Source organism: Anolis carolinensis, chromosome 1 (assembly GCF_035594765.1).
Source record: "Anolis carolinensis isolate JA03-04 chromosome 1, rAnoCar3.1.pri, whole genome shotgun sequence".
In the NCBI taxonomy this organism is placed as follows: Eukaryota; Metazoa; Chordata; class Lepidosauria; order Squamata; family Dactyloidae; genus Anolis; species Anolis carolinensis.
In genome coordinates this window covers 209,439,989-209,458,338 of record NC_085841.1, presented here as the reverse complement: position 1 = coordinate 209,458,338, position 18,350 = coordinate 209,439,989, and the positions used below count along the sequence as shown (strand labels likewise).

The following is an 18,350-nucleotide window of genomic DNA, read 5'->3' as shown; positions in this document are numbered from 1 at the left end:
AGAAGAACATGCCCTGGCAGAATATGTCAAGCAAAGTGAAGAACCTGCTTTCATTGAAGTCAAAAATCAGAAACTCCCCAAAGCACAGCAGACAAAAAAATCAGTACAAGAAAACCGCACTACAAACTAGAGCTGACAGCTGACACAACAAAACATTGCATGGAAAGTTTCTTGACAAAATTGAAGGAAAAGCTGATAAGGAGAAGACCTGGCTCTGGCTCACAAATGGGACCCTGAAGGAGACAGAAGGCCTGATCCTTGCAGCCCAGGAGCAAGCCATCAGAACAAATACAATTAAGGCTAAGATCAAAAAATCAGCTGATGACCCAAAATGCAGACTGTGCAAGGAAACGGATGAAACCATTGATCATATCCTCAGCTGCTGTAAGAAAATCGCGCAGACAGGCTACAAACAGAGGCACAACCATGATCCATTGGAACTTATGCCTCAAGTACCACCTCCCAGTAGTAAAGAATTGGTGGGATCACAAACCTGTAAAAGTATTGGAAAATGAGCACGCAAAGATACTGTGGGACTTCCGAATGACAAAGTTCTGGAACACAACACACCAGACATCACAGTTGTGGAAAAGAAAAAGGTTTGGATCAGGTGACAGTCGCATTGATGAAAAACAACAGGAAAAACTCAGCCGCTATCAGGACCTCAAGATTGAACTTCAAAGACTCTGGCAGAAACCAGTGTAGGTGGTCCTGGTGGTGATCAGCACATTGGGTGCCGTGCCAAAAGATCTCAGCCGGCATTTGGAAACAATAGACATTGACAAAATCACGATCTGCCAACTGCAAAAGGCCACCCTACTGGGATCTGCACGCATCATCCTAAAATACATCACACAGACACTAGGGAAGTGTTCGACTTGTGATTTTGTGATACGAAATCCAGCATATCTATCTTTTTTGCTGTGTCATAATAAAATAATAATAATATACATCACACAGTCCTAAACGCTTGGGAAGTGTTTGACTTGTGATTTTGTGATACGAAATCCAGCATCTTTATCTCATTTGCTGTGTCATACTGTGTCTTTGTGTCAATAATAATAATAATAACAATTATTTATTTATTAGACTTGTATACCGCTACTCCCGTTTGGCTTGGAGCGGTTTACAGAAATAGATTAAAACAATACAATTAGCTTTAAAATAACAATAAAAACAACAATAAAAACAGACATAGCCCTGAGTTTTTCATCCAACAATAACAATAAAGAGGGTTGGAAGAGACCCCTTGGGCCATTTAGTCCAGCCCTCCTCTGCCTTTGTGCACCAAAAGCACTAGCAAAGCACCCCTTAATAATTAATTATTAATTAAATGATAATTAAAATATCATTAAAACAAGTGAAGCTTTGGACTGAGTGCACTGTGCGAGGGAGGAGGCAGTAAAGGCACGCACCTTTCCCTTCTCCCTTGTGCTGCATGTGCTTTCTTTGGTGGAGGAGGAGGGAGCCACTGCTGTGGGGACCAGATAAATGGCTTCGATGGGCCTCATGTGGCCTCCGGGCCATAGTTTGGGGACCTCTGCTTTAGACCATCTAGAGAGGAAGCTGCTCCTGTGAGTCCCTCCCCGCCCGACAAAGCCCCCCCCCCCCGATAACTGCTGGAAGTTGACTATCTTCCCAATATCCATTAGACTCCTTAAGTCCAAATAATGCATCTGGGGGTGGGGGTTTTTGGAGTCGGGGGTTCAACATTGAGGTCATGCTGGGGAGACGGAGATGTGATCAAACATACCATCCCAGGGAGAAGCGTAACAGAGTTATTGTGACCCTGAGGCAAGTTAGCTTGGAGAACCAACAAACCCCCCCCCCCCCCCGGGCTTTAGGTCCTGCTGATAAATGCTGGGTCCATTAATTATTATTATTATTATTATTATTATTATTATTATTATTATTATTATTATTATTATTACATCATTTCTACCCCGCCCTTCTCACCCATCAGGAGACAAGATTAAAAATTACAATAAAAATTAAAATATAAATTAAAAACCAGCATAATTATACATCTAAATATACATTTCAGGTGTATGGTAAAACAGCTGCCATCCAGGACTTGATCCTAGATGAACAAGCGGACCTTGTTCAGCCTGATGATGTTGACAAGGTTCTTGGAGCGGTGAGAACGATCACTTGCTTTCTAGATCCTTGCCCATCCTGGCTGATCAAACTTGTTGAGTGGATTACGAGGATTATTAATGCCTCCTTGGAACAGGGACATATACCATAATGCCTTTAAAAACCAATAGAATGACCTATTTTGAAGAAGGCATCCCTGGATTCCTCGGTATTGAATAACTACCAGCCAATTTCCAATCTCCTTTTCTTGGGCAAGGTTCTGGAGCGGGTGGTTTCTTCTCAGCTCCAGGGATTCTTGGATGAGACTGATTATCTAGATCTATCACAGTCTGGTTTTAGGCCTGGCCACAGTATGGAGACGGCTTTGGTCATCTTGGTGGATGACCTCTGCAGAGAGCTAGACGGGGGAGTGTGACCCTGTTGGTTCTCCTGGACATCTCTACGGCTTTCAATACCATTGATCATGGTATCCTCCTGGGGTGGCTTTCGGCAATAGGTCTTGGGGGCATTACTTTGGCTCCGTCCCTTCCTGGAATATCGCACCCAGTTGATGAAGCTGGGGGATACTTGCTCGGATCCCTGGCCATTGACCTGTGGAGGTTCCATTCTATCCCCCATGCTTTTCAAGATCTACATGAAACTGCTGGGTGAGATTATCTGGAGTTTTAGAGTTCGTTGTCATCTCTACACAGATGACACTCAACTCTACTACTCCTTTCCACTGAATTCCAAGGAAGCCTCCTGGACTTTAAATCAGTACCTGGCAGCTATGATGGACTGGATGAGGGATAACAAGTTGAAGCTTAATCCAGAGGTCTTCCTGGTCAGCCACGGGGCTGATCAGGATGTTGGGTGGCAACCTGTGCTCAATGGGGTTGCACTTCCCCTGAGGGTGCAGGTCCACAGCTTGGGGATCCTCTTCAACTCAGCGCTGATGCTTGATGTTCAAGTGTCGGCGGTGGCTGGGAGGGCCATTGCACAGTTAATACTTGTGAGCCAGCTGCAACCGTAGAAGTCAGATATGGCCACAGTGGTCCATGCCTTGGTTACATCCAGACTGGATTACTGCAATGCTCTCTATGTGCGGCTGTCCTTGAAGACAGCCTGGAAACTTCAGCTGGTTCAAAGGTTGGTAGCCAGGCTTCTAAATGGAGTTAATTATAGGGAGCATACAATGCCCCTATTAAAGCAGCTCCACTAGCTGCCGATAAGCTGCCGGTCCCAATTCAAGCTGCTGGTGATGACCCATAAAGCCCTATTCGGCTTGGGCCCTGCCTATCTTTGTGATTGCATCTCCTCTTATGAACCAGTGCAGGCTCTAAGACCTGCCGGGAGGACCTCCTCTCGCTCCCGCCACTGTCACAAGCGTGGTTGGTGGGGACAAGGGAGAGGGCCTTCTCGGTGGTGGCCCCCCCAACTCTCTAAAGCCCTCCTCAGAGAGATCAGGCAAGCCCCTACACTGTCTTCTTTCTGCAAGGACCTGAAAACCCAGTGGTTCCTGCAGGTTTTCAAGTACGAATAATCTCTAGGCCCTCCCTGGTTATCAATTGGGACCTTGCTTTGCACTTTATCCACTACAATGCAAGCTCACACAGGTAGTTCCGTGGAAATGCTTTATTGAAATCCTTCTTGCCAAGATGAACTTAAAGCTAGTACTAACCCATTCTCGCCAAGACCCCAGCATATCAAACTACTACTTCCCCCCAAGCCCCCCTTCCACATTCAAACCTATCTGTCGATAGTCTTTTCCCAGGCTTGAAAACCAGAGCAGGCCATAAATCAATCCTCCTAGCCAGATGGCCCTTATCATTTAGGCTATCTCCATCCCCATTGCTCTGGCAGGATGGGAAGAGTTCAGCTGGTGTGAATGCTGGGCGTTCACATCCTGACACTACCTGGCCCTATGATATTCTGATGCACTATTCACATCCTAACCCGTCGTAGTTGGTCATGTCCACTCTGAAGCTTTGGTCACTGGTATATTGAACCTATTAATAGAGCATACTGAAACTGGATTTTAACTTTTGTGGATTGTTTTGAATTGTATGTTCTTGTTTTATTATGTTTATTATTTTTATTATGTTCATGTTGTTGTATGGTTAAGTGAATGTTTTACTTTATGTTGGAAACCACCCTGAATCCTCCTGAGGAGATAGGGCAGTATATTATTATTATTATTAACAACAACAACAACAACAACAAATTTTGCCAAGAAACCCTGTGATAGGTTTGCCATAAATCAGAGTCCACATAACAAGCATTACAAACATAGCAACATCCTTTTTGCAAGGACTTCAGTTCTCAATCAAACTGATACTTCACAAGCTTAATGAAGCTGTAATCCTATATTCAATTACATGGGAGTGCCATTTAACAAAATGTGACTAACTTCCAAGTAAGACATGATAGGATTGTATTGCCAGTATCTTTTTCTTGGAGAACAGTGAAGAATTCAGTTCCAATTGGCAGCATTTCTGAATTATAGACCAAGAGCCACATCAAAAACTGAAGAGTTCCTTCATTTATCCTCTGCCTGAAACACATCCAATGCATTCACATTCTGTATAGGAGGGCAAGTTATAATACATTCCTTGAACATATTTATAAAAGGCTAGTTGTGCGTTACTGTGACGAAGTGTGGTGGTATGGGAAATAAAGTATTGAGGGTGGTAGTTAGTATATGTTATTTCCTAGATCTTGTGAATATACAAAATTTATGGTTGTTCCTTTTTTTGGTCTGTTGGAGGTAAATTTGAATGTTGCAATTAGCTGGAATGATTAGCGTGTAATGGCCTTTCAGCTTCAAAGCCTGGCTGCTTTCTCCCTGAGGGAATCTTTTGCTGGGAGGTGTTAGCTGGCCCTGATTGTTTCATGTATGGAATTCCCCTGTTTTCAGAGTGTTGGCCTTTGCAATATTTTGTGATTTTCTACTGTCTGTATAGATGAAGAAGTACCCATATGAAGTGCTTGAGAGCACACACTCAAAAAGAAAGTCCATGGCCAAGCTTTGATGATGCAAGGCTATTCAGTGCTATTCATGCTGGTCAAAAATAGATTCCCCTATGTAAGAAACAGCCCTGCAAATGGGCTTTATATTCCTGTGGAATTATGTCCAGGGCGGGAGAAAGAAATCTTGTCTGTTGGAGACAAGTATGAATGCTGCAATTAGCCAGAATGATTAGCATTTAATGGCCTTTCATCTTCAAAACCTGGCTGTTTCCTTCTTGGGGGATCCTTTGTTGGGAGGTGTTAGCTGGCCCTGATTGTTTCCTGTCAGGAATTCCCTTCTTTTCAGAGAGTTGTTCTTTATTTAGTGTTCTGATTTTAATGTTTTTTTTATACTTGGAGCCAGATTGTATTCATTTTCATTGTTCACAGCAACACAGTAATGATAATATTAATAATAATAATAATAATAATAATAATAATAATAATAATAATAACTCTGATAATACACACTTCTCTCCCTCCTCAGCTTCCTCCCTGGGGGATTCCTTTGTTTAGAGGTGTTAGCTGGCCCTGATTGTTTCCTGTCTGGAATTCCCCTGTTTTCAGAGTGTTATTCTTTATTTACTGTCCTGGTTTTAGAGATTATATTGTTCTGTTTTATTATACCACAGTATATAAATATATATTATATTTATAATCTTATATTACAGTGTTCCCTCACTTAGGTTCCAGGCCTACCCGCAAAAAGTGAAAAACCGCGAAGTAGCAGCACTATATTTATTTTAATAAATATAGCCTCCCTCCCTCCCTCTCTCCCTCTTTTAATGTACTATACTGTATTCCTTGTTGTTCCTGAGGCGATGAGGCGCAGGGAGGGCCTACTGGCGCTGCCTGTAGGCGGCTGAGGAGGAAGTGCGGGCCAGGCCACGTGCCTCAAACTGGGTCCTTTTGTGCCTGCAAGTGGAGGGTGGGCCGTATGAAAAAATCTGTGAAACAGCAAATCCATGGAAAGCGAACCACGAAGTAGCGAGGGAACACTGTATTTGCTTTGCTCTGGATTATATGAGCCTGCTTCTACACAGCTGTACAATATCCACACTGGATTATATGACAGTGTGGACTCAAGATAATCCAGTTCAAAGCAGATACTGTTGATTATCTGCCTTGGCATTCTGGATTATATAGTTGTGTGGAAGGATCTTGAATCTACACTGCCATATAATCCAGTTCAAATCAGATAATCTGTATTTTATAGGCAGTGGGGAAGAGGTCTCAGTGAATGCTGCCTGTCCTCCGGGTGCCATTGTGGCTGAGGGGGTTGCTATGACATGACGGGGCCTACCCTACTAACTGGCAGCCAGTGGGAGAATGGCTCTTCCTTGTCCTCTGTAATTTGGACTTCATTTTTCTAGTTTTTTATTGAAAGACATAGATTGGATGACTATGTCCTTTGTAGCCAAATTTGGTGTGATTTGGTTCAGTGGTTTTGTTTTTTACTCAATGGGAAAAATGCACATTACATTTTTATATATATAGATTAACCTGTGCATGAGATTTCTGAAAACTGATTTAGTTAAAACACACATTTTGTTCCACTTTTCAGCACCTCGCATATCTTTCCTATTTAACTTCAATATTTGTCATTTTTAGAAGAGATAATGCACCTTCAATTATCAGTATTCTGCCTGTGACCCGAGTTTTTTCAGGCCAATACACTCCAGCAAGTATATGATATGATATCTGCCTACATTGCAAGCATTCACAAATGGTTTGCCCTGCACTGTCAGGAAAATGTGTCTATAGCCCTTTTATTCAGGTTGTAACATCCCTTCGAAAGCAAATTGGAAAGGGGCACTATGATATCTTTCACAAATGCATTGTGGATCACAGGTGAAAAAATGTGGGGCAACAGCCAGAGCTGTAGGTTTAGGAGTCCCTGAGTTACAAACATCTGACTTACAAATGACACATAGTTAAGAAAGGGGGTGAGACAACAGGGTGAGAGAAATCTACTCCTTGGAAGGGAAATTCACTCCTGAAAGAGTTATCATAGGGAAAAGATGTCTCCACTGAAGCTTCCTCACCACAACAACCCAAATTTTCCAAAATCCTATTATCACAGAAACAGAAAGTGAGGTAAAATCTTCTGAACAGGGGCACAGACAGCAAAACAAACTCCATAGAGGAGCTAATCCTTCCCTTGAACTACCGACCAATCTCATTGTTAAGCGCGGATTATAAAATTTTTACTAGTATTTTAGAAAAGAGATTAAAAGAACTGCTACGAAATAGAATAAAAGAGGACCAGGCAGGGTTCCTTCCCGGAAGAAACATGAAGGATAATATTAGACATATTGTAAATGCAATAGAATATTATGATAAAATAGGCAAAACGAAATAGGTTTTTTATTTTTGGATGCCGAGAAAGTGTTCGACAATGTTAATTGGTTTGGTATGAAGGTGATCTTGAGGGAAATGGATGCCGGTTTTTACTTTAGGAACGCAATTGATGCAATATATTCCCAGCAATCTGCCTAAATTAGAATAAATGGCCAGACCCCAAAAGTATAGACATCTGTAAGGGGACTAGACAGGGGTGTCCCCTTTCCCCCCTTCTATTCATTATGTCTTTAGAGATATTATTAGAGACAATTAGGGAAAGAATAGAATTAAAGGGTCTCAGAACTAAGGGATTCTGTTACAAGGTTCACGCATTCACGGACGATTTAGTCTGTTTGATGGAAGAACCAATAAAACATTTTGGAGCGTGGTGGGAGACAATAGAAGAATTTGGGGAGATAATGGGCCTCAGGATAAATAGAGATAAAACAAAATTTTTGACGAAAAATTTCCCAGATAACAGAAAGGCAGAACTTCAGAGGGTATCAGGAATAGAAGTAGTCAAAAAAAATAAAGTATTTGGGAATAGAGATGACAATGAGCAATGCACAACTTCAGAAAAATAATTATGATAAAAAGTGGAAAGAGATAAAAGAGAAAATGAAAGGATGGAGATTAATGAATCTCTCATTGCTAGGCAAAATTGCATTAGTCAAAATGAAAATTCTTCTGGAAGCCCTATTCCTGCTCCAAAATATACCAATTTTAAGATTAAAAAAATTATAGGTGATTGGCATAAGGACATAAGAAATTTTATATGGGGCGGGGGGGGGGGGAGGGGAAAGAAAACTAGGATAAGTTTTAAATGTTTGACATAAGGAGAGGGGGTTTAGGACTACCAGATCTGCAGCTATATTATGATGCAGCCGCACTTAACTGGGTCAAAGATTGGTCTACACTCGAAAAGAAGAGAACATTGGCTCTAGAGGGGCAGGACTTAAAAAAAGGGTGGCATAGTTATCTTTGGAGAGGCCAAGCGAACAAGGAAAGAAACTTTTATAATCATTATATCAGAGCAGCTCTCATTAAAACTTGGGAAAATTATAAAGAAAGATTCTATAGGAGAGTACCACTTTGGTTCTCTTCGTTAGAGGCTGATCATCTAAGAGCTCTTCCTAGGAAAAAATGGTTGGTGTATAAAGAATTGCTTAAATTGGGAAATCAAGAATTAATTTTAAATACACACGAAGAAATTAAACAGATAGATCCAACCATCACATGGTTAACATATTGGCAAATAAAAGAAAATTTTATAAGGGACAAACAGAAGGGTTTCGAAAGAAAAGATACATGCTGGGATAAAATACTGAAAATGGAATCAAAAACTATAAAGGTACTGTACCAACAGCTACTAGAATGGGACACTGAAGAAGTGCTAGTTAAAGAAACTGTGTAAATGGGCGAGAGATGTAGGTCACTCTATAAAGTTTATTGAGTGGGAAAAGGTATGGAGGAAGAAGCTTAAATTTACATATGCGGCGGAACTAAAGGAGAATTGGTACAAGATCTTCTATAGATGGTACCTGACACCGGAAAGGTTAGCGAAATTCAGTAAGGGGAAAGGTGATGGGAAATGTTGGAAGTGTGGTAAGCATAAAGGTGACCTTTTGCATATGTGGTGGAAGTGTAAAAAGGTCAAGAAATACTGGCGTGATATTAATAAAGTAATGATGAAATTACTAAAGATTAAGTTTGAGATTAAACCAGAGTATTTTCTGTTAGGAATAACGGACTTTCAGATGGACTTAAATACAGAAAGACTGTTTACATATATGATCACAGCAGCGAGAATCTGTCTAGCTAAAGTGTGGAAGATGCAGGAAGCTCCTAATGTGGAAAAATGGACTTTGAAAATATTAGACATAAGGAATATGGACCTACTCACACAAGGAATCGCTCAGAATATTCCGCCAAGGATAAAAACAGACTGGACATGTTTAAAAGAAATAATTGGCTCATAAGAATATCAAGGGCTTTGAGAGATCATATGCCCATTATAAAGAAAATGTGAAGATGTAATGCAGGAGATCTGGAAGTGTCAGGGATGGGTCAAGAGTTTTTTTTTCTCTTTCTTTCTTCTTTTCACATGTGGGGTTTTGTTTTCTTCTTTTATGTATTTGGAAAAGCATAAATAAAATATTTTAAAAAAAGAAAAAAGTGTCTAGGGATAAATATATTGCCTGCTCTAAAGCATTTGGGTCCAGTTTGTCTATCTGGATGAGATTGTCTGGATGAGGCCTGAAAATGACTTATGACAGCTCTGCTCACATACCTGCGACTGAAATTCAAGAGGCTCCATCTCCATTGAGGGCAGACGATTCCTAGCCATCTCCAGGGCAAAATGATGTCCAACTGAGTATAGGTGGAAGAAGGCCAGGTTCTCCTTTCTTTTCTTTTTAGTTAAAGGTTGAATAATTTGGTTTTAGTAAGTGCAGCTGCTATAGTTCACGTGGATTGTCTATATGATCTAAAGAATATTAATAAAATCTATAATAAAGATTGTACTGAGACTGGAAAATTGAGAGATATTGGAACAGTCTGGGCCTGTAGGGTTGTAGAAGGATCAGTGTGGTACAAATAAATAGATTCTTATAGGCCTGACAATGAGGGGTTTGATGGACACCCACGGGAAAAATGAAAATGTAAATGACTTCCTACAGCTGTGCAAATTATTGGAGAAATCTTTCAATCTGGTGCTATCACAACTGAAAACACTCAATCAGAAGATGGACCTTGTATTTAAAGGAATATCTCTCAGTCTGAAACATCCGACAATTATGTACCCCTTGAGAAAGAATCCACTGGGTCTTCTAACCACACCGTGGAGGCGTGCGCATTAGATATAGACGGCAAGGAAGAGGAGAAACTAAAGTTACTCCCTATAGTGACCCCATTAGAAATTAGGGAGAACAATAGAGAAGAAGAGTTGTTTAGAGAATTACAGGGACTAGTGAAGCCTGGGCATGAGAATAAGGTTCTAGGTCAATCGAAGGTCCATCCATTGATACCATCCGAGTCTGCATCATCTTTACCATCTACCACCACACACAGCCTGTTATCTCCAAACCAACTGGCGTTTGAAGTAGCAGACTCGATGCAGAATAGGGGTAAATGGGGATCAAGGATAGCAGTTTTAAGGTCTCTTGCCCAAATTCTATTTATGAACCCTGTAGATAATTCAATCTCTCAATTGGCTGCATAGAGACTTCCAATCTCTCAGCCGCTCTACCCATCTTTTGATTACACTTAAAGACATTTCCATCATTAAGGAGTTACTAAGCTCTAGAGATCGTCTTGAAGCATGGGGCATCCGCATTCGCCCCCTGTTCATAGAATCATAGAATAGTAGAGTTGGAAGAGACCTCATGGGCCATCCAGTCCTGCTAAGAAGCAGGAAATCGCATTCAAAGCACCCCCGACAGATGGCCATCCAGCCTCTGCTTAAAAGCCTCCAAAGAAGGAGCCTCCACCACAGTCCGGGGGAGAGAGTTCCACTGACGAACAGCCCTCACAGTGAGGAAGTTCTTCCTGATGTTCAGGTGGAATCTCCTTTCCTGTAGTTTGAAGCCATTGTTCCGTGTCCTAGTCTGCAGGGCAGCAGAAAATAAGCTTGCTCCCTCCTGCCTATGACTTCCCCTCACGTATTTGTACATGGCTATCATGTCTCCTCTCAGCCTTCTCTTCTGCAGGCTAAACATGCCCAGCTCTTTAAGCCGCTCCTCATAGGGCTTGTTCTCCAGACCCTTAATCATTTTAGTCGCCCTCCTCTGGACGCTTTCCAGCTTGTCAACATCTCCCTTCATCTGCGGTGCCCAAAATTGGACACAGAATTCCAGGTGTGGTCTGACCAAGGCAGAATAGAGGGGGAGCAGGACTTCCCTGGATCTAGACGCTATTCCTCTATTGATGCAGGCCAAAATCCCATTGGCTTTTTTAGCTGCCGCATCACATTGTAGGCTCATGTTTAACTTGTTGTCCACAAGGACTCCAAGGTCTTTTTCGCACACACTGCTGTCAAGCCAGGCGTCCCCCATTCTGTATCTTTGATTTCCATTTTTTCTGCCGAAGTGAAGTATCTTGCATTTGTCCCTGTTGAACTTCATTTTGTTAGTTTCGGCCCATCTCTCTAGTCTGTCAAGATCGTTTTGAATTCTTCTCCTGTCTTCTGGAGTGTTAGCTATCCCTCCGAGTTTGGTGTCATCTGCAAACTTGATGATCGTGCCTTCTAACCCTTCGTCTAAGTCGTTAATGAAGATGTTGAACAGAACCGGGCCCAGGACGGAGCCCTGCGGCACTCCACTTGTCACTTCTTTCCATGATGAAGACGACGCATTGGTGAGCACCCTTTGGGTTCGTTCGCTTAGCCAATTACAGATCCACCTAACCGTAGTTTTGTCTAGCCCACATTTTACTAGTTTGTTTGCCAGAAGGTCGTGGGGGACTTTGTCGAAGGCCTTACTGAAATCCAGGTACGCTACATCCACGGCATCACCACGATGTGGGCCAATGTATGATGATTCCGGCAGCATGTGTGACAAGTTAAGTGGTATCAAATGGTCTTATTTCTACAATCTAGATGCACCCAGAGTATTCTGTCAGCAAAATTCTGGACTCTAGATCCAACTCCTTCGTTTTAAAAAAACCCCAGCAAAATCTTTGAGAATCAGTTCCTTCTGAAATCTTTCCAAAGGAGATCATTAATATCTGACCATGTGAAGCTACTGTGCATCATTAGCTGGAATAATGTTCCCCTGAAAAAAAAAATCTGCAGAGTTCAGATTCCTTGTTTTTTATATTTCTTTTCCTTTTTTCTGATGAACAAAGAATCTATAGTGATTTTTTGGCATGTGACTTACCACTAAGTGAAGTTGTATATCGATGGATAAGCCAGTTTCATCCAAGTGTCAGGAAGATTATCAAAAAAAGAGAGCTGTCTGTAGTTGCTCCATCTCAGCAGAGATTGCCAACTCACCCTAACAAAAGAAAAACATTAGTGTGCTATTTGCGTCTCACAAAGAGACGGTGATAAGATGACATGATAAATGATAGAGGGCCTTTTCCTCTACAGTAAAAACACATAAGGTAGCTGAATTGTCAAATATAAAGACTATCTTGGCTCTTAAAACTGGGATGAGTCATTTATTAAAAACGGATGAAATGATCATACAAACAAGAATGCCAATTTCTGTCTTCTCAGCTTCTCTGAAATAACAATCACAATACCTGTTGAGAAGTACACACAATAATAATCCATATATTATATAGCAAAATGTTCAGACTTGAACCCAGCTGGTAATCCCAGATAGAGCAGACTTATTGAATCAGTTGTTGTAAATTAACATTTGTGTAAACTCAGTTGATTCAATGTGTCTACATGCAATAGAATAGTCAACAGTGTAAAGGAATCCAGCTGTTTTTTGTAGACAAGTCATAGGTTTTGTAAGTTCTTATGGAAAACTAACTTTCCACTTGCACTTTGGAAAGAGGGTTGGCAGTGGAAACTTAGGCAGGTGCCCATATAAACAGCTAATGAGTGTAGATGGGGACTAAAGTATACTTATTCCACAGTGTTTTTTGTTGTTCAAAAGGGGGCAGACAGTTTTGAGTAAACTACCCACATTCCTTTGGAAGCTCCTTATTTCCAAAGCAATCTACTGGAAAAAGTTGAGAAACCTTCTATAAAGGTTGCAATGCCCTCCAGCGCAATCCACCTCCTGCCATAGGGTGGCTGAACCTGCATTATCAGCAATTAGTGAGACAATGGCAAGAGTTACAAATCTTTATTTGAGGTCAGCTTTGTTAATCCACCTCACAAAACATCTGTGAAGCATGGAATGACCATTTAAAGGTGGAAAGGAGGCACTGGGCAGATGTGGTGTTGGGTTATCTAGCAATCATGCATGCATTTTCAATGTGGGATGGTTTATGTAGTTAGTTTTGTTTGTTGCTTAGTAACCTGAAGCCAAGCTGCATTCCAAAGTTGATAGCACCATTTTAAGGGTTGCGCTTGTGAAGTGAAAAAGGGGAGTATTCTTTCTGGGGACACACAGGAAGTAATGCATACCTTTAGAATTTGGGGCATAAAAAGGGGAGATTCTCTTCCTGCTCTCTCTCTGCTCTTCCTGTTTTCTTGATCCAGCCATGCCATGCTGATGTTACTCTTCGTTAAGAGATATGTAGTATCCTGAACTGTATTCTTTTGGAACTAAGATGTTTTTGCCTGTATGACCATCATCATACAAGATTGTGAGTAAACATATTTTTACTATTTTACTTTTGATGTCTCTGATGCTTATGTGCATGACTTTTTAAAGGGAAAGGGAGGCTGGCTATTTTGCTTTTTCTCACCTCTGCTCACATAAACCCCTAGTCTTCTGCATTTTTGCTACTCTGCACCAATATCTAACCATATTGATATCATAATCCTAACAGGTTATGAATATATTACTAATAGGTGGCTTGAAGTGGGGCTGCAGACACCAACACATATGAGTAAGTGTCAGGGTTTGATGATGATAGACAGAGTTTTGGATTTGCGAGAGAAAATTGGATTTGACAGATGGAGTTGGACTAGGTCAAAATTGGATAGAATGGAGAACTAACTATGGCTTTGGGGAGCCTAAAAGAATAAAATATTAGAGGCTAATAATTTTTTCTGTTATGTTTAGTAAACTTACTGCTGTTGTTTTAAAACTGTTTCTGGATTTTTTTTAAAAAAATCATGCCTGCATTGGAGTCAGGCCACAGATACCAATACTGAACCCAAACAATAATACAGCCATAGGTCTACATTTAAGGGGTTGCCCTGAAGCCCAGGAACCCAATCTAGACAGGGATTATATGGGGGTAGAAGGGTCAGCCTGGGAAAAGTGATCTGGCTGTTCATCACATCTGTTGGGGATAGTGATCTTTGGGGGTTTGACATGATGAAACAAACCCCTCTCTTTGTTTAAAACACACAGTTTCCAACTGGTGTATGTTTCTAAATGTGAGCATGGACATACTAGGACATTTAGGAAGCATCATCTAAACTTAAACTGAAGTACAGAAATACAAAGGGTATTTACATGGATACTTCTGTTGTAATTCTCCAAATCTCTCTCTTCGCAGTCTGGCTGTTATTATGCAACCTGCTTGTCTATTTTAATCAATATTAAACGAGCAACAAATAATGACTCCAGAATAAAGCTAAGAGAATGGCCTACTACTGTATCTTAATACCTACTAGGTCTGTAGAGTGATGACTATGTTACTGAAGGTGAAAAACACTATACTGAAGTGAGTACACGCATCTCTTACAACTTGATGTCCTCCACATATTTTGGATTGCAATCCCATTAATTGCTGTCTACATGGTCAGTTATGAGGGATGAAAAAGTTTTGATGTTCAACCTTTTGGAAAGTGCCAAGTTGGAAAAGGCTGCAACAGACAGATTTACGAGCCTTCAAAAAAATATGAACTCCTTCCATTTTGCAGGGATTTTAGTGTCCCAAAGACTTAAAACAGCGGACCTAAATTAGCCAGGCCCTTTAGGAATTGCATTACACATCTCCGTTTGGATGAAAATCATCTTTGTTTTCTTTTGAAAAGAAACCAAGGCAATGACAGTTGAAAGCCTTCAATATAATGTCAAAATCTATCACATCCACAATAAAACAGTTCCCATTATGGTAAAAAGACAAAAAAATGTTTTGGACACCGCTAGTCCCAGAGAGAAGCATTTGTTTTTCACCAGCTGTAGTACCCAGCCTCTCTCAGGAGAATCATTAACCGTCATTAATAATCACCCAGTTTCAACTGTTCTGCAGGATGAGTGCTAATCTCATTGGGTGCTCAAATGTTTCTCATGTTGTGCATCAGTCTCAGTGGCCCTTGAGAGAGCAGGCCTTTTGTGATCAGCTGCCAAACACAATAGCCATTTATGACTGAAAAATATTATTAGATTAGCCTCAGATTCTCCCAGTTGAATTTGTATCCCCCTTGCATCTTGTAAGCCACACTATTCCAAACATCCCTTTGAAATTTGATGAAATTTTGTGCCACACTTACATGTGATGTGGAAACAAACAGCCGTAATCATTCAAATTATTTGCCACATTACTCAGAAAGAATGAAAAATAACTGGGTGTAAGTTGGATTTACAGTATCACAGCTCACTTTTTTGGTCACTGGAGTTTGTTCTGGCCATTACTAAACAAAATCCTCCCCCAATCTAATTTTCAAGGAGTGCAGCCCTCCCCCATCAAAGCAGTATTGTATTATGGGAGAGCAGTGGGATGAGTGGACACACATTTACTTATAATTGGATATACGGTGAGGAAATGATCAGCAGAAACCTTGCAAAGACAAAGTGCACCCAGTTACACAAATATGTAACTGCAATGTATCCAGTTAAAAAAATTGGCATACATGGTAGCATTAGGAGACATAGTGATGGAGTCGCAACTATGTGATAAACATACATCTCAACTTATATTTTAAAGCCTTTTTCGTACTACAAAATACTCTGATACTACTTTTACTAACATGTCTGCAATAATAAGATGTCTAGTTGGGTAAAGCCCTAGAGATCTGTGACAGAGCTAATTCTAAGCCCCTTAGCAAAAATCTCATGATTCCACAGGATGGAATCGTGGAAATTAAAGTGCTATCAAGTTGTGCAGTGTGGAAGAGACTATAAAGTCAGACATCCCAAAATATCTTCCAAAATTTATGAATATCTAATGAAAAAATTATTGGGTTTCCCTTTAGTTTTGCCACCACGTAGCCTTCATTTTAGGTCAGACCATCCCAAACATCCTCCCAATGGTGGTGAAATTTTTCTCAATATTTTCACATGATGCAGAAATGAATGGTTTCTGCATGAGACAGAACAGACAGAAAATTGATTTTATTTATATAGATGAATTAAATACATTTGTAACTCAATCCTCATTGATTTCAGATCTTACATACAACTTAATTTGGCCTAAGTGAAGTATTTTCATTCAGCAATTCTAATTCATATACTTTATGTATACCTGGACTTCCAAGTAGAGAATAACTAGATGTGAGACCTAGATCAAGTTCTTTAAGAGAACGTCTTATCTCATGTATTAGTATATTCATTCTCTCACATCCTTGAAAACAAACTAGAGTATATGGAGAGCGTTCTGCAGTTTTTGAAGTAATGTCAGTCATGTTGTATCCTTCTGGCAGCTTCTGTAGTATGTCATCTAATATTAACTTTACCTAAAAGAGACAGGAAAGATCTAGAAGAACTTTCAATGGAATCCAGGCTCTGTAGCAGAGCTCTCTGACAGAGAAAAGTAAATATCTCATAAAACTACAGCAGTCCATATACTTGAGCCATGACAGTTCAATGTGATGCCAAACTCCTATAATTCGGCAATATGGACAGTCTTGGACTTTTGCGAATTTCACAAAAGGTAGAGGAAAGAGCCTTTTGTGTTGGGGAGGAAGACAGAGAAATCCCTATAATTCGTGTTGAAAATATTTCAACAGAAGCACACTGTTGTATTGTGTACAAAGGGCTGTAATTCTAAATCATTACACTATATAAATAGATGAGAAAACTAAATTAACATTTGCATTAATGAAATACAGTCTGATCTAATTTATGGGTTGTTTCAAGTTACCATATGTGATTTTTAGTCAGAAGACCATCTCCTCAATTGACAAATGATCCTTTCCCCCTTCATTAGAAAGTATTTTTAATTAATTAATTCTGTGATTTTACAGACCAGCAAGTGTACCCTTTAAAACATTAGCCTTCCATTTTAGGTAACAGGATCACGTGAATGGGAATATGTTGAAATATCTGTCCTCAGAGTTTCCTGGTTCTGTATTATATGACCAAGTCAGAATAATAACTGGTATACCACAAAGCCAGGTGGCAGTTTTTGGATGGGTGATTTCTTTTACTGTTACAGACTCTGAAGGAAGTGGTAAAGTCTGTGATGGGGTTGAGAAGCTGTTCGTTTCACAACCTTGGGTTGTGTCTGAAAGCTTTGTGAGTTTGCCATACATCATACCGTTTTATTCATATTTACTAGGTATTGTTTTATCCTCCGTCTGCTCTTCAAATATGCTCTTGATTCTATGCATGGTTTTCTTCCTCCCCACTTTATACCCAAAACAAGCTTGTAAGTTAGGTGAGGCTGAAAGAGTGTGACTGCCTCACTGGGTTTCATGGCTCAGTAGAGAGACTTCTAAACTGCCATATAATCCAGATTATCAAAGCAGATAATCCACATTATCAGCTTTGAATTGGGTTATATGCGTATACACTACCATATAATCCAATTCAAATAAGATAATTTGGATTTTATATTGTAGTGTAGGAGGGGCCTTAGATCCCCTTACATGGGACACAAAATCTAGGGCCAGGCTGGAGGAGCAAACCTGGACTCTAGCGGCTACATTGCTTGCCTCTGTCCCACTGTGGTGGCAGAATGGAGTCCTGACCATCCAATAGGTGGTGGTGGTGGTAGTACAGTAGAGTTCCGGTTATCCGACATAAACGGGCAGGCGGAATGTCAGATAACCGGAATTTTTGGATAATAGGGAGGCCCTAGTATCCCCTCACTTTGCCTAGCAACACGCACCCTGCTTCCCTAAACTAGGCAGGTGCTGGCCGGAGAGACGGGGCTTGTCCCTCCGACCAGCGTCCGCCCCCTTCAGGAAAGCTGGGTGCGTGTTGCCTAGCAACGCACACCCGGCTTGCCCAAAGTGCGGGCGCTGACCTGAGGGACAAGCCCCATCCTTCCAGCCAGCGTCCGCCCCATTCAGGGAAGCTGGGTGCGTGTTGTTAGGCAACACGCACCGACTTTCCCAAAGTGTGGGCCCCAGGTGCTTGCTCAGTCTCCTCCCTCCAGCAAGCACCTCGGATAATACGGTAGGT

General features: G+C 40.9%; 1 protein-coding gene across 1 annotated transcript in view; it reads right to left on the bottom strand.

Moving 5' to 3' along the window:
- LOC100566766 (dynein axonemal heavy chain 11) overlaps positions 1-18,350 on the bottom strand; it is a 371,602-nt gene that overhangs the window by 10,285 nt on the left and 342,967 nt on the right. Inside the window, 3 exon segments of the mRNA XM_062961877.1 lie at positions 12,303-12,370; positions 12,372-12,421; positions 16,498-16,678. Of these exon segments, the coding sequence (XP_062817947.1) occupies positions 12,303-12,370; positions 12,372-12,421; positions 16,498-16,678 (299 nt within the window).